The sequence below is a fragment of the Rutilus rutilus genome, assembly GCF_951802725.1.
Source record: "Rutilus rutilus genome assembly, chromosome: 8".
Taxonomy (NCBI): domain Eukaryota; kingdom Metazoa; phylum Chordata; class Actinopteri; order Cypriniformes; family Leuciscidae; genus Rutilus; species Rutilus rutilus.
The window spans coordinates 5,534,632-5,551,093 of NC_140222.1; the positions used below are offsets into that span (position 1 = coordinate 5,534,632).

Here is a 16,462-nt window from a genome sequence, read left to right on the forward strand (position 1 = left end):
AGATCGTCCAGAAAGTAGGTCACAGGTCATCCACAGGGAAGAGTAGAGGATCTCAGAAGAGTCGAATGGAGCATTGTGGCCAGTTACAGAGCTGCACTGGTTTTCTGCTGCAAACGTGGTGGTGGTTCAAGAGAATTCGTGTATAATTCGTTCAGTCGTTTTTTGATTTAATAGTAGAAAAATGATAAAACAGCTTGAATAGCGGTCCGTGTACTTTTGTGTCTATTCCTTTTTCCTTTTTTAACTTGTAATTGAAAAACGTACAGTTAAAAACTTCTTTATTTGTTTTTAGACCGGTGAAAAAATATTCACATACAAACTTATTTCCCTTATATACAAAGCTTATTTAATTGAAAATAACAATTTGTGTTGTTTAATTTCTTTTTGTTCAATTTTTTTACATTTAAACTCATAAAAAAACTATTTTCAATCAGTGAACTTGATATTTTTTTATTCATTTATATTTACAGGACCTTTTAAAATATTTACAAATGCAAGAGGCGAAAGACAAGATCACACACAATTTTCCCGTTTAGTCATGTCGTACAGTGTAAAAAATTATCGTAATTTTAACGGTAAAAGACTGTAAAAATGCTACAGTGAAAAACTGTTAATTGGTTAACAGAAAGTTTCCGTACTATATACGGTAAATAACTGTGATAGATCTAACGGTACATTTAATGTAATTTTACTGTAACATACCGTTAAATTTACAGTTTTTGAAAGTGAAAAAACAACTCATTGTATCATTTACAGTGAAAAACCGTAAATTGACATTCCCACAATTCCCTGTGACACTTCACATTTGATGTATTTTTGTTGAAATAACTATGTTTGTTTCTTCATAGTTTTCTTCGTTTTTTCTAATCAGTTATGTACATTAGGGGTTTATGTTACATTTAATGTTGTTAAATTAATGTTTATTGCATTTTTAAAATTTCATGTGTTACCATGATGGTGTTTAATGTTTGTGTGAATGACACTGTGCAGCTTCTATATATATTAGTATTAACTCTCTTGTGGAAGAACTGCTTATGTTGACCTTTGATTGATCATGTGACTCTCATCACTGCTGTGATTGGTGGTTATCAGTGTAAAAAACAGATATTAATACTTCAATAGGACGGTAAATTAACATTATATCATATTACCGAAATCCAATGTTAAATATACAGTTTTTTTTCGTAAAAACAACGGGAAGAAAGACCATTTTTTTACAGTATTTTTCCGTTTTTTAACAGGAATTTTCTGGCGCCCCAGCTGCCAGAAAATTACCGTTTTTTTACGGGTTTTTTTTTTACAGTAAAAGACATTCATACTCATGAACATTATTCAACACTGAAACGTGTTTTGACACACAAGCATGATGGAAATCATCTGTTCTCCAACATCCTGAAGATTTGTCTGCCCAGACGGTTGAAGAAATCTCTTAAAATCTCCATTTTACAATTTCGTTTCTGCAAAGTAATGTCATAAAGATGAATTAAATTAGGATATTTTTAATTACACAATTTGTATGAAACAGCATGTGACCAATTCAAAATCCCAAATTTATGGAATTATACATTGGAATTGTAAAAAGAGTGTTAAAAAAAAAAGGTGTGATGCAGGAGATTCAGAGAAATAAAGGCCTGGTTTCACAGACAGGGCTTAGATTAAGCAGGATTAGGCCTTAGTTAAATTAGGATATTTAAGTAAGTGCCTTAGAAAAAAAAAAACATTACTGGTGTGCATCTTGAGACAAAACAATGGCGCTGACACATTTTAAGATATGCTTTCAGTTAAATCAGCTCAAACATGCATTTTAGTCTGAGACTAGACTTTATGGAAGCATATGGGTAGCAATATTCAATTTGAAATGTAAATGCAATTAAGAAAAATAACATTTAAATGATCATTTTGCTACATTTTTTGCTTTAACATATTAAACATATCTAATCATTTCTGTAATACATTTTCATTTTGCAACTTATAAAGCGTTAAAATATGTATTCAATTTACATATTAAAACTAGTGTATGAAATGGCAAATGTAAATTCTATAATTGAATTTTCATTTTGCACCAAACGTTGCACAAATGTAATGGAAAATGTAAATTTATATACAGAAATGCATTGCCTTTTTACATATTGCATTGTCATTTTGAATATTGAATATTGCTACCCATATGCTTCCATAGACTTGAGCCTTGTCTGTGAAATCGGCCAAAACAGTTTATTCATAAATCCAAGGAAAAACACAGGAGAACACATTAAAACCTAGATATAAACAAGAATGAACTGAGAGGAGCCTAGGCTACATTCACACTGTCAGTCCAAACTCGACTATTTGTGTATCCGACTGGAATCTGATCTAAAATGATTGACGTCCACACTGTGTATCGCAACTGTTCAGATCCGATTATTGTGTCCATGCCGCTCTTTAGTTTTCCAGAATATCTGCATTGGTTTCTATGGCAATAAATAAATGCCAAATACATATTTAATGCTGTTCACACTTGCTAAATCTGATCGGATCTGGACTGACAGTCTGAACCAGGCTTAAGCTCTTAAGTACACGGGGTGAGGTAAATAACTGGAACAGAAACAGGTGCGTGATAAATCAGAAACCATGGAAACCAATAACAACCAGGAACACAGGCAAACAGGAACAGGGAAAACAAAACCAAAACACAATGGCCCTCATTTATCATTATTGCGTATATGTTGGCGTAAGATTATGCTTACACTCCTCTCACCGCCTGATTTATGAAGCTGTGTGTACCTTTGAAATCCAGGTGTACGCAATACCTGCCCTTGATAAATGCCGGGGCTGAAAACGAGCGTCATTAGAATAACACGCCCCTATACTGTATATTCAAGTCTCCGCTCCCCCCACGCCCTCATTTTACGCTATGGACACACGGAAGACGGCAAAGAAGAGAAACTTCTTTGAGAAAGAGAAAGAGAAACCAGGGAAGTGGAAAGAAACAAAATTGATTTCTAGATTTTTATTATTAATGACGCTTATTGTTATTTAGAAGAAGAATGTCGTTATTATTATTATTTGTATTATTTAAAAGAAGAATGTCATTTTTATTATTTTGTCAGTCTGAATTATTTTTTTGGTCATTGAAAGCCTTTCATTACTAAACCCAGTCCGTGCGCTCCTGCCGGGCCTAACCCTGGCCTAACCATCGTTTCAAAGAATAGTACAACGGCGAGCGCGTCGAGTATAAACGCCTCGTCCGTTTGGGGAGGTGCGCGCGCAGTCTGCGGAGAATCGCGCTGCGGAGCCAGGCGAAAGTATAAACAAGGCTTGAAACGTCAGGTAAAGCGCACAGGCTCGCAACTGAAGGAATACATATGCCTACAATTCAAATGCTTTGGTAAAGTCACACAAATTAAACATGCGCATTTCCACACTAACTCAAAACGTGCGTACACCACCTCCTGAGCTGGCGTAGGATTTGAGCGTGCCGTACGCCAACGTCCATATTGATCAATCTCAAAGTCACCGTGAATTTTGGGTGTACGCTGGAAATTTGGTGTACGCACTTTTGATAAATGAGGGCCAATGAAACTAAACAGACTTAGACAAACAGACTTAAACTAGATTAGATTATTTTTTATTTTTTTTACATCTTTTGCAAAAGTGTTTGAATTAAATATATCATCATTAAATAATCATATTTGGCCAGCTTATTCCAATTGACATGGTTAGGTGAGAATAGTCTGAATAAGAGCTGATTATTATGGTCCATTTATAGACAGCTATTGAAGACTGGATTTAATGCTTGCTTTAACAATAAATCCTTTAAATATAATGTAAAGATAATTTATTTACAATGTGTTCTCAATGTTTAAAGACATTTTTACACTATGACTCAGCTGCAGTAATGGCTACTGAAGATGAGGGTTTGCAGTTTATTGTAATTCAATCATTTTGAATCATTTCCAGTAGAAATAGTTGCTCTATTTAATTCCATTTTACTGGAATTTTTACCTAATCTACCAAACATATTAAAATGTGAGTAAAATGTAGGAATGCTTGTGTGATTGCTGAGGACATTCCCATCATCCTACAGCTGAAGAAACCACTGGAATGAGAAATAAGAGCAGAAAAAAGACAAATAAACATATACTTACTGACTTAATTAGTAGAAAAACACAAATAACCAGGACTCCCATCACACACACTGGTATGTATTCTTTTGTAGGTCCTTAAAAATAAAAACAAAACATTTGGAAATACAATACAGCAATATAATGCTGAAAGACCTAAATGATGAAATAGTTAATAATCAATACTAAAAATAACAAGTTATTAGATAGATACAGGATTATTATCATTAAATTTTTTTTTATTGAAATACAGCTAAATCAAATTAAATATAAATATTATGAAACTTGAAAATTGTTAATTAGAAACTATCTGAAATAGGTTTAAGTTAAAGTACTAAACTAAAACTGAGCTAAATTTTTTTATTAAACCTAAATTATAATATATAAAATAACAAAAACTAATAAAAATGACAAAACTAAGTAACAAAATGACTAAAAATGAACCAGAAAATGAATACAAAAATATAAAAAGAAACCCTAATTTAAAATTCAAAATTATAATAGTGTCATGATCTCTGTATTTGTCTTCTGACTTTTGTTTCACCTCCTGTCTCATGTGCCATTGTAGTTTTTCACATTAAATGATTTGTTCCCTGATTGTTTCTACAGGTGTTTCGTGTTCCCCTTGTTAGCTTGACCGCAAGAATTTTTCATTTTTTGGCTCAACTATCCCTTTCAACTTTTTAATGTGTGATATTGACTTCAAATATCTAATTGATAAATTTGCCCAGTATAATCGTACAATCCTATAAGCCACATGTGGTAAAGATAGGAGAAACATTGTAGTAAGTATATATAAAAAACACAAAACCCTAAAAAGATGGTTACAGATTAGTTACATTTATCCATATGATTAACTCAAACATAAATTGTGACAGGTTTTCATGAAGCAATGAGAAAAGAAAGTGAAACACAAATGACTCATTATAATAAAAAATAACTACTTGTCAAAGAAAATGTACCTCTTCTCTTGAAAACCCCTTTCCTTAACTCCAACAAATATGTCAGCCAGTACATGCACTCATGATCGTAGTATCGTTTTAGCAATGTAAACCGTTCTTTGTCATTATTCCACTCCTCCACTGTGGGTATTGCCTGTGGTTCATGTGCAGTGTATCTGCGCTCCCTCACACCCAGCGTGATGAAAGTTTGTCCATCATAACTGTACTGATCAAACCCATGTGAGCCTCCAGTCTCATCATCCCAAACACAGCCATAGATCCTCTGATACGTATGAACTCCTGAAGAAAACAATACAGCATTTGCTCTTTTTGTTTAATGAACAAGGTAATCTTTGACGTTTAAAGGGGTCCTAAAATGCTCTTTTTACGAAGTCTTGATTTTGTTTTCAGAGTGTACTAGAATATGTTTTCATGCTTGATTGCTCAAAAAACATTATTACAGCTCCTCTCTCCCCAGTCTGGTTGAACACGTCGTTTTTGATCGAGTCCCTCCTTCCGAAATAAGAAATGTGTTGTGATTGGCAGCGCTTTAGTGCGTGTTCAGGAAATGTCCGGCTCCTCCATAACTGCGAGTTCTTCTCTGGTGTAAATATTGAGGATGGCATCAATTTCAAACCAATTCAAGCCATATTCAGACCCTGACAATGTTTACGAACAAAAGGATCATGCAGAACGGATTTCATGCACTGACTTTGCAAGCATGGATTTCACAGGACGTTTCAGAGTGGTATGTTTTTTGTATTTTCTTATTCATTATAGATATGATGTTATCCACCATTTAATGGTGATATTTGTTGGAAAACTAAGGTAATACAAACAGTAATTGTTAATACAAACTGTTCTCCATAAAATGTGCAGCGCACAGATAAACGTTTGTACGGAAGCCCTGAACCGCAACATAAAAAAATAAAAAAAATCTGTAAAAAAAATAAATAATCTGAAAAAAAAAATAATAATGCTATCATTTCGAGATTAAAGTCGAAACGTTTCGAGATTAAAGTCGAACCGCAACGTAAAAAAAAAAGTGCAGAATAAAAAAAATGCTGAAAAAAATGCTAAAAAAAAAAGAAAAAAGAAATGCTATCATTTCGAGATTAAAGTCGAAACGTTTCGAGATTAAAGTCGAAACATTTCGAGATTAAAGTCGAAACATTTCGAGAATAAAGTCGAAACATTTCGAGAATAAAGTCGAAACATACAGTCTTCTGTAGAAGTTGCGTATGTGCTTGCCGTTATTTCACATTGCCGCACAGACATTCATGCGTGTGTGCGTGTGTGTGTGTAAACTGGATCTACACAAAATAATAGCTTTACTTTTATTTTGGCTTTTAACAAAAGGAACATCTACAGGTCTACCGATATGGCATTAGGCTATAGGACGTTATAAAATATACTGCGCCGAAATAGACTTTAGCCTACAGGCGAAAACACTTTTCAGACTGGATCAAGAAATCCAGCTTGAATGAATGCATGAATGAGGCATTTATATAGCGCTTTCATATGTTTACTGTAGGCTTACACTTAAAAGCGCTTTACAATCATTTCAGGGAATCTCTCCTCAACCATCACCGGTTATTATATCTGAGGAAATCACGGGATCCGGCCAAATGATTGGATACAGAATGATGCACTTAAAATGTATCCAGAACGGTGAAGAGGGAATCAGTGCGGTTACTGTTAAAGGGATAGTTCACTTTGAAATTAAATTTTGGTATGTTTTAGCTTACCTGAAGGGCATCCAAGATGTAGGTGTCTTTGTTTCCGCAGTAGTTTCAATTTTGATATTTTTAGGTCAAACCATTCTTGTCTGTCAGTCATATAATGCAGGTCTATGGTCACTGTCTCAAAGAGCATGCACAAGTCCAAATTAAAACAATTCCCCATCGTCCCCCACTGATCTGACGGCGCGGGCGGGTATAGATATATACACTGATGTCGCCTTGGCTAATGAACTGCAATAGCGAAGGCGACATCTAGTGCTAGTGTTTCTATACCCGCACGCGGGCGGATATAGATATAGAAACACTAGATGTCGCCTTCGCTATTGCAGTTCATTAGCCAAGGCGACATCAGTGTATATATCTATACCCGCCCGCGCCGTCAGATCAGTTGGACGCGGCTTTGTTCAAGAGGCAAAAACTATATAAATACGTTTCGTTTTCTCACACAAACCGCTCGTTTCGTGTCTTAGGCCATCAAAGTGTACTTACGATGGGGAATTGTTTCATTTGGACGATGGGGAATTGTTTTAATTTGGACTTGTGCATGCTGTTTTGAGACAGTGACCGCAGACCTGCATTATATGACTGACAGACAAGAACGGTTTGACCTAAAATATCAAAATTGAAACTACTGAGGAAAAAAAAGACACCTACATCTTGGATGCCCTTCAGGTAAGCTAAACCATATCAAAATTTAATTTCAAAGTGAACTATCCCTTTAAGTGTTCTCGACCCAGATAGTGTTGCCTATTATAGACGAGCACGAAAACACGTCAAAAACACTGCCACATAAAGCTTCGACCAGATTGTGAACCTACTCCGGCGGAGTCTGTGCTCGTCTATAGGCAACTCCATGGTAATGCATGTTGGTAGATTGGCACCTGTCGAATTTTCTTTTTGTTGAAAGTCCAGATAAAAGTAAAAAGCTACTATTTTGTGTAGATCCATGTCCGAGGCAGTTCAACTTCACAAGTGCATTTCTTTACACAGACACACACACACACAAATTCAAAATTGGAAACACGCCTATGAATGCACACACACGCAACTTCTACAAAACAGTAGACTTTATTCTCGAAACGTTTCGACTTTAATCTCGAAACGATTCGACTTTAATCTCGAAATACTAGAATTTATTTTTATTTTTTTTACGTTTTTTTAAACGTTTTTTTACGTTGCGTTTCAGGGCTTGCGTACGTTCGGGTTTTAATGTTCAGGAACAGTGTTTAAAATAAATGTTACACACTAAGTTCATCAGCTTTAGAAAGGTCAAACAAATAAGTTTTGTAAATGTTGTGGAAAACACTGTCTCTTTGACATAGCGACAACAATGTCTTCTCTAACGCAGCTCACCCAGGCCTTGTCATCTTTTTTTTTGCGTATTCAGTGGGCGGGGATTATTTAAATGAGAAACATTATGAATTCATAAGATCTGGAAAAATCGCGTTGTTGTCCAAATGAACCGTTTATTGTAGTTCTTGAAAAGGGGATTCTGTTAAATAAAAGATCTCCCTTTGGAGGGACTTTGAGCTTTGTAACCCTGCAGATCTTTATGCTCAAACAGCAACATTACAGACTAACTAATGTTGAAAAAGTGGAAAAGCATATTTGGACCCCTTTAAAATGTATCATGTACATGTACAAAATGTCAAATGTAAAATGAATATTTTCTCTCACCCTGTGACTGGTTGAATCGTTTCATTAGAACATGAATGTTGTTTTTGTAGATCTGATGCACACCTTCTCTGATCTCAGTGTCTTTTTCCCACATGTCTTTATATTTAAAGTCCTCCATCCAGTCCTGTCTGGGAATCATCTTCTTTATGTTACTGTCATAATAATCGATCTGATGTCCATCTACTGTCGTTACAGCAGAAAACTCTGGATTTCCTGCAGCCGTTTGTTCATTCATTCCAGTGTATGTGGTCATGAACCTGTGTATCTCTGAACAAACATTGAACACACAACACAAGACAAAGATATCAAAAACATGATTAAACACCACATACAGTGTCATAAATCTAATTACCAATTCAAGTATCCAAATGAATATTATTTGAATTTGAGACACTAATCCCACTGAAATTATTGTCTTACCTTTAATATTCATGGTTAATACTTTTAATACTCATTATTTTCTGTTTGAACACACGGGAGTAGCTGAAGGCCTTGCATGACCGAGAACTCATCATTTAAATAACTTTGCGAAATGATTCTCACCTGAGTAAACCAAAGGTATGAAGATGAAGAAAATGATGAACTTCTTCATTATAGATTAAAATCCTTGTATTTGACACACACTTCTTTAAGTGCAGTCGTCGAAGAGCGCTGTAAAAACTCTTTAGCCTTTGCTACATCTGAATCAACAGGAGAAACACGTTACTGAGCGAAGCGACGACAACCTGTGAGTAAAAGGTTCCTCCCAACACTTCCGTATTCAGACTGTTTCTCTAGAGCTGCAGTGACGTCAGCTCTGTAACCTGTTTTACCTGTTGATTCAGATGTAGCAAAGGCTAAAGAGTTTTACAGCGCTCTTCGACGACTGCACTTAAAGAAGTGTGTGTCAAATACATGGATTTTCATCCGTAATGAAGAAGTTCATCATTTTCTTCATCTTCATACCTTTGGTTTACTCAGGTGAGAATAATTTCGTAAAGTTGTTTAAACGATGTATTCTCCGTCATGCAAGGCCTTCAGCTACTTCCGTGTGTTGAACTGACAGAAAATCATGACGTTTTTAATCTGCTATTTTCTCAAAAAAAATTCGTATAATAACCAGGCTAGAACTAGTTAACAGATTTAGTGCTTGCCGTTTCCGTCGTGAACTTAAAAGCAGGATTTTGTTTTGTTGAAGCTACACTGAAATAATTTCAGTATTTTCCAATGATGTGTATTTGTTTCCTGCAGGCAGGTCCACTTTAAAGGCAAAACTATGACAAGACTAAGAATAGTCCTTTAAGAATGACTAAAGCTATGCACATTTTAATGTAAATTAAAGAATATGCTTCCTGTGCAGGTCTAGATGTGCCACGGTTTTGTCAAATATAGTTATCTGTGCAAAAGTATTGCTTTAAAATGAAAGTTGGCATGAAACTGAAGTTGCGCTAGTCTTTTCTTCCCTATTGTGTCGTATATCCGAGTAATACGGCTTCTGGAACAAGAACAAATGAAGGGCAATTAAAGATGGCAAGGCACATGACTTTAAACCTCAATAATATAAAAAATAAATAAATAAATAAAAATCAAGAATTGTCCAATTTGATTTTGTGGTGACTTTAAAGGTAGGGTAGGCAATTTCAGAGAGGCTAGCAATAACGAGATAGCTTTGAAAGCATTAGATCTCACCCTCCCTTCAGTGCGTCTCAAAAGACACGCATCCTTCAAAACACATGAAGATGTACAGCGATCAGCAATGAGCAGAGTCTGCAAACCGTCACGAGAGACGGCATTAAACTACCTCATGTCTCAAAGCACACAACTTTACAATAATGAACGTTAACAACTTATGGAGCTCTAGTGTTGCCATTGAAGCACATATCATAAATAAAGTCTGAGGATGCGAACAGCTCCGGGTAGAACTTCACAGGTTTCCATCTCTTCCAAATGACATGGCGTGAACGCAGCATCAGCTAGTTGTTTTGATTCAGGAGGAACTGTAAAAGCTGCTGTTCGTTTGCGGCGCTCAGTGACTGACGTCTGTCTAACTGATGACGTGTGATGTCTGCGCGAGCAGGTGCGCGGATGTATGGAATTACATACGTTGACAGGCAGGTAGGACATTGTATCATTGCATTCGGACCAAGTGCAATGATTAGATGAAAATTATTGCTATCAGGATGTGAAGAGAGAACAGTATAACAAAACATTGCCTACCCTAGCTTTAAAAGAAAAAACTTAATGACTTGTCTTGGTATCAAATAGTTGTTGGATTTATGACACTGTATCTATGTTTATTTACCAGTTTGAGAACTGTATTGTTGAATGTGTGTTCAATATTTTTCAGAGTTACACACCTTCATGGCCGCTTACACTGGCCAGAGGTTTTCAGGAATCCCAGGGTTTTCTGCTGTAACGACACTGGATGGAGATCAGATTGATTACTATAACAGTAACATAAAGAAGCTGATTCCCAGACAGGACTGGATGAAGGAGTTTGCATCTACAGACATGTGGAAGGAATACATTAAGATCAGAGAAAAACTACAGCAGATCTACAAAAACAACATTCATGATATAATGGAGACATTCAGTCAGTCACAGGGTGAGTTAAAATACATTATTACACAGCTCTCCGAAATGCTTGATTCTGATTGGTCAGTCATGATGTTCCGAGGTCAGTTATTCCCCGATAATGACCGTAGTCAATAACAATGTATATAGAGAGCAACAGTCTGGTTCTGGAAGTAAAAACTCCATTAATTTTCTCCATAGTGAAATAGATTTTTAATAATAACTTTGAATTCTGTCATCATTTACTCACCCTGAAGTTGTTTCAGACCTGTATGAATTTCTTTCTTCTGCTGAACAAAAAAAGTATGTTTTTTCCTACAATGGAAGTCAATGGGGTCCATCAACTGTTTGGTTACCGACATTCTTCAAAATATCTTCTGTGTTCAGCAGAAGAAAGAAATTCATACAGGTTTGAAACAACTTCAGGGTGAGTATATGACAGAATGTTGATCTTGAAGTGAACTATTCCTTTAAAAAAATTAAGTAGTACAATATCTCACTCTCTCTCTTTCAGGTCTTCATACGTATCAGAGGATGTATGGCTGTGTTTGGGATGATGAGACTGGATTCTCACATGGGTTTGATGAGTACGGTTATGATGGAGAGAACTTCATCTCACTGGACCTGAAGGAGAACAGTTACATCACACCTGTACCACAAGCCTCTCCTACAGTGATGAAGTGGAATAATGACAAAACACAGCTTACATCTCTGAAGCAATACTACGATTATGATTGTGTTTACTGGCTGAAGGAGCTCTTACATTTGTCTAAAGCTACTTCTAAGAAAACAGGTACAGTATCAGAGTTACCAACTGATTATTTCTTTCTTGCATGTGCAGATCCAGATAAACCATGTTTTAACAGACAGCTCGATAAATCTATGCAGATCAACTTTAGAGACTGTTAAACTATGATTAGTAGAAAGTGCAGGGGTTTCTTTCTCTGTTCTCAGTTTTGTTCCCTGTTCTGTATTTACTTCTAGATCCTCCTAAAGTGTCTCTGCTGCAGAAGAACCTTGAAGAATATGTGGAGTGTCACGTCACAGGCTTTCTCTTCAGAGACACAAGCATCTTATGGAGGAAGAATGGACAAGCTCTGAGCGATCCTAGTAACTTGGTGGAGTCTGGAGACACACTACCAAATGAGGACGGGACCTTCCAGAGGACTGTTGTCCTTTATGTACCTCCTAACATATGGAGGAAGAACCAGTACACCTGTGTGGTCGAGCACAAGAGCTTGACTGAGCCAATCCAGAAGATTCTGACTGAGGATCAGATCAGTAAGTTTAAACCTGGTGAATTTTTCTACCCTTACATTTGACTTATTTTAGGGGCAAAACACTGACAATAGCCGCTTTCCGACCAAGTAGTTCTAGGAACTTAGTTCTAGGAACTGTCCACTTCTAAACAGTTCTAAGAACTACTCTCCCCTAAACTCGGTTTTGCTGTTTGCGTTCGCACTGGCCAAGTGGCCATAGGAACTGGTAGGAGGAGTAAGGGAGTGACGCAAGCACGGCGACTTTTATTTTGACGGCGCGACGGACCTTTATTTTGGCGGCGCTGAGAACGCCAGAGCAAACAATGCTCGCATTCTCTGTGTTTATTAGTTAGCAATCTGTCTAACAGTACAGTTTAATATGTTATTAGATAGAACTGTAATAGAAAGTAGACAGTATATGAAAAAAAGGTTATTAGCCTATGTGGTTGATGTCCAGTGTTGCTAGCTGGGCAGATAAACATAATCATGTTTGGCTTGCATGGTCCCCTCAAAGTTGCGTTGGATTTTCTCTTCAGCATAAAGGTTTAGAGACCCATCTATCACTGTTTTCCATGTTTGTATAGTTAGTTTATGGAGTAAATATATAGGCTATAATCTGTGTGTTTACATTCTAGCTGTTTTGAAAATGGCGGGTGCTGGTGTTCCGCGTGCGTTCGGTCAATCAGCGTACACTAACGTCACGGATAGTTCCTATAGTGCTGGTTTAGACCCTACTCTGAAGTAGGACCCAAATTAGTTCCTACAAATGGAGTTCCTAGAACTAAAATCGTTCCTAGTTCCTGCGGTGCGAACACGCCGACATCCGGGTACTTTAGCCAATAGTTCTAGGAACTGTGAAAAGGTTCCTCCGGTCGGAAAGCGGCTAATGAGAACTGCTTCACTTTTTTCTGTTTTTAGATTTGTTTTGTTGTTGTTGTTGTTGTTGTTGTTTGGTGTTTTCTGCTATATTATTCAGTATGTTTCTCTGTGTGTTCTAGAATCTGCATCAAATGCATCATATATCAAGCATCTGGTTCCAGTCATCATCCTAGTTACTGTTGGACTGATTGGACTGTTTGTACTTTGGAAATGCTGGAAGAAACTCAAAGCTTGTAAGTATTAATGACCTGTTGAGATATATAATTCCCATCATAAGTGCAAATGTTTTACGTGTGTTTCTGTGTGTGGCGGTACAATGAAGAAGAGTGCAGTGAATGTGAACCTGTTGCTGTTTTATCAGTTCCATCATGTTTTTATTCTCTAAAATGATCAACCTATAAGATTTCTCTCTGTCTGTGTGTGTGTGTGTGTGTGTGTGTGTGTGTGTGTGTGTGTGCGCGTGCATGTGTGTGAAATCATATGTGAATCGTTTGACACTGTTCTTTGAATTTCATTACAGCATGACACACCTCTGTTTATCTCTCTCTACAGGGTACAACAAGAAGACCACCAATGTCAAAACTAAACACTTGCAAGAACCTGCACAGGCTCAGGAACCCCTTGTCTCCATTCAGAAGCCTATGATTCGTAAGTGAGCGGCGCCTTCATATTCCCTCCCAGAGATGAACAAAATCACTCTCCAGAACCTTCACCTTCACAGTTCCTCACCGGTGGACCGATCTCCCCAACCCTGCCCGACAACTGAGTCCTTTTATAAAGTTCAAGAAACATCTAAAGACCTTTAAAGACTCTTTTCCGTGACCATTCAACTACACATATTTAAATTAATCTTCTATATACTTTTACCTTTTCTTCCATCTCTAATCTTTAAATTTTAGCATTTCTTTTAGACTGAATCACTTTAGCTGCTTTTCCACCGTTCTCTTTGCTCAACCGTTCATTTCCGTGCCATGGTTTCATTGTCCACTGTGTTGCTGATAACGAACAAATATACAATGTGTCAGTCGTTGTGTTGGTAATGCAAGAGTTTACAGATGTTATGAGATGTAAATAGCGACCGTGGAGGATGATTGTGTTTACTTCGCTCAAATGGCCAATTACAGAGAAACTACAGCCAGACGACAGACAAGTGACCAATCCTGAGTGTCGACGTCACTTCACATATTCTTCTGAACCAATCTCAAGTGGAAATACAACCATAACCATTTATTTCCGTTCTTAGAACCGTTCGCCCAATGGTGGAAAAGTGTTTTTATTGTTTTCCTCATTTGTTGCTTTGAATTTTGCGAAATGATAAAAAATGTAAATATTTTCTTAATGATAATTGTCTCGATGATATTTCTTGATGTGCTTTTTTTATTTTTATCTCTAAACAAAAATTCCCATTCTGCTGAAAACAAAGTCCTACAAATCTTAACTAAAAACCAATTTTTTAGGACTGTCAATAGATTATTATAATATTGATTAATTACAAAAAAAAATTAACAATTTTGAATTTGCTGAAATTTGCCTCTAAATAACAAGTTATATGCTATTAAGATATGAGCCAATACCATTTGTACCATTTTTATCAGAGTATATTTCTCAATCAGATGTTTATATGTTTATGCACATATTTTATATGTGTAATTATATGTGTAAGTACTATATATATATGTGCCTTGTTTCCTGTGGAAATATATATATTTCTTTCTGTGTTCTGGAGTGAATGATCAGTTTAAGTGTCCTCAGTCTGATGATTTCTCATTGAAAAGTTCTTGTTGATCTTGTGGTTTAATAGAACAGCATAACAACTGATGATGACCTGTGATCAATCAACATGTATTCACTTTTTTTTCATCCTGTTTGTACATTTTTTATCTTTCTTGCCTTATTCTGTACTATATTAAAGAATAAACCCTTTTTTAATATTTATTTTTCTGAGTGAATTCAGTCTTTGTCTTTAATACATAATAGTTTTAATAGAGATCACGATTCTAACAAAATGTGTTTCATGAATTATGCAACACAGATTTTAAACTCATACATGTCAACTATGGCAGTTTATAAAACTACATTAAAAACATGTGTGAGACTTCATCTCAAACTTAATTATCTAATGAACTAACACCAGACTGTAACTCATGGATCCAATTTCTTACCGTATTACAGTATCAGTCAAAAGTTTTTGATCGGTAATATTTTTAATGTAAAAAAAAAAAAAAGTCTCATGTGCTCACCAAGGCTATTTGATTAAAAGTAAAAAATAAATAAAAACAGTAATATTGTTAAATATTATGACAATTTAAAATAACTTTTCTATTTCAATATTTAAAGTGTTATTTATTCCTGTGATCAAAGCTGAATGTTCAGCATCATTACTCCAGTCTTCAGTGTCACATGATCCTTCAGAAATCACTCTAATATGATGATCTGATGCTCAAAAAACATTCATTATTATTATCAATGTTGAAAACAGTTGTGTACAATTTATTTTCAGGTTTCTTTGATGTATAGAAAGTTCAAAAGAACAGCATTTATTCGAAATATAATCTTTTGTGACATTATAAATGTCTTTACTGTAACTTTTGATCAATTTAATGATGAATAAAAGTAGAGATTTCTTTTTATTTCCCCCAAAAAATAAAATAAAAATTCTTACTGACCCCAAACTTTTGAACGCTAGTGTATATTGTTACAAAAGCTTTCCATTTCAGAAAAAAATGCTGTCCTTTTGAACTTTCTATTCATCAAAGAATCCTGAAATAAAAATGTACACAACTAATAATAAATGCAGCCTTGGTGAGCAGAAGACACTGCTTTTAAAACCAATATTTTACCGATCAAGAACTTTTGACTGCTAGTGTATTTATATGTAATTTATTCTAATCCTTATAAGCTAGGTCAGCCTTAGTATGATGACGTGTGAAGCGCTGGCAGTGTGTGTTCTCTCTCTGTGTGTGTGTGTGTGTGTGTGTGTGTGTGTGTGTGTGTGTGTGTGTGTGTGTGTGTGTTTGTGTGTCTGTGATGTTCACAGGAGGTTATTAGTCTCTTCACTGACACACCTAATCAGAGCTGGTCCAAACCAAAGTGAACAACTGGATCCCTTCACGAAGGGCTCTTCCACAAGGCCACTAGCGAAGGGAACATGCGATGTTCACTTAAAGGAAGTAATTTGATCATTTATGGTCATGTGACCCAGTAAATACTTGAGATTCATTTTAAAGCGAGATGGCGGGAGAGTTTATTTGACTGTTTATTTGATCTTCGTAGAATAAGACAACAGGTCAGAGGACAAACAATCCAAA

General features: G+C 35.9%; 2 protein-coding genes across 2 annotated transcripts; one reads left to right on the forward strand and one right to left on the reverse strand.

The window, feature by feature from the left end:
• Positions 1-427: 427 nt before the first annotated feature.
• On the reverse strand, positions 428-9,208 carry LOC311294711 (class I histocompatibility antigen, F10 alpha chain-like). Its single transcript, XM_084415723.1, has 5 exons — positions 9,007-9,208; positions 8,464-8,730; positions 5,066-5,344; positions 4,128-4,201; positions 428-1,457 (listed from the first exon to the last, which is right to left on the reverse strand). Exons 1-5 carry the CDS (start codon positions 9,053-9,055, stop codon positions 1,374-1,376), a joined length of 753 nt encoding a protein of 250 aa, XP_084271849.1. The 5' UTR covers positions 9,056-9,208; the 3' UTR covers positions 428-1,373.
• On the forward strand, positions 9,145-15,088 carry LOC311294707 (zinc-alpha-2-glycoprotein-like). Its single transcript, XM_084415718.1, has 6 exons — positions 9,145-9,423; positions 10,790-11,047; positions 11,531-11,809; positions 12,001-12,297; positions 13,274-13,387; positions 13,707-15,088. The coding sequence occupies exons 1-6, from the start codon at positions 9,375-9,377 to the stop codon at positions 13,808-13,810; spliced, it is 1,101 nt and encodes a 366-aa protein (XP_084271844.1). The 5' UTR covers positions 9,145-9,374; the 3' UTR covers positions 13,811-15,088.
• Positions 15,089-16,462: the final 1,374 nt, after the last annotated feature.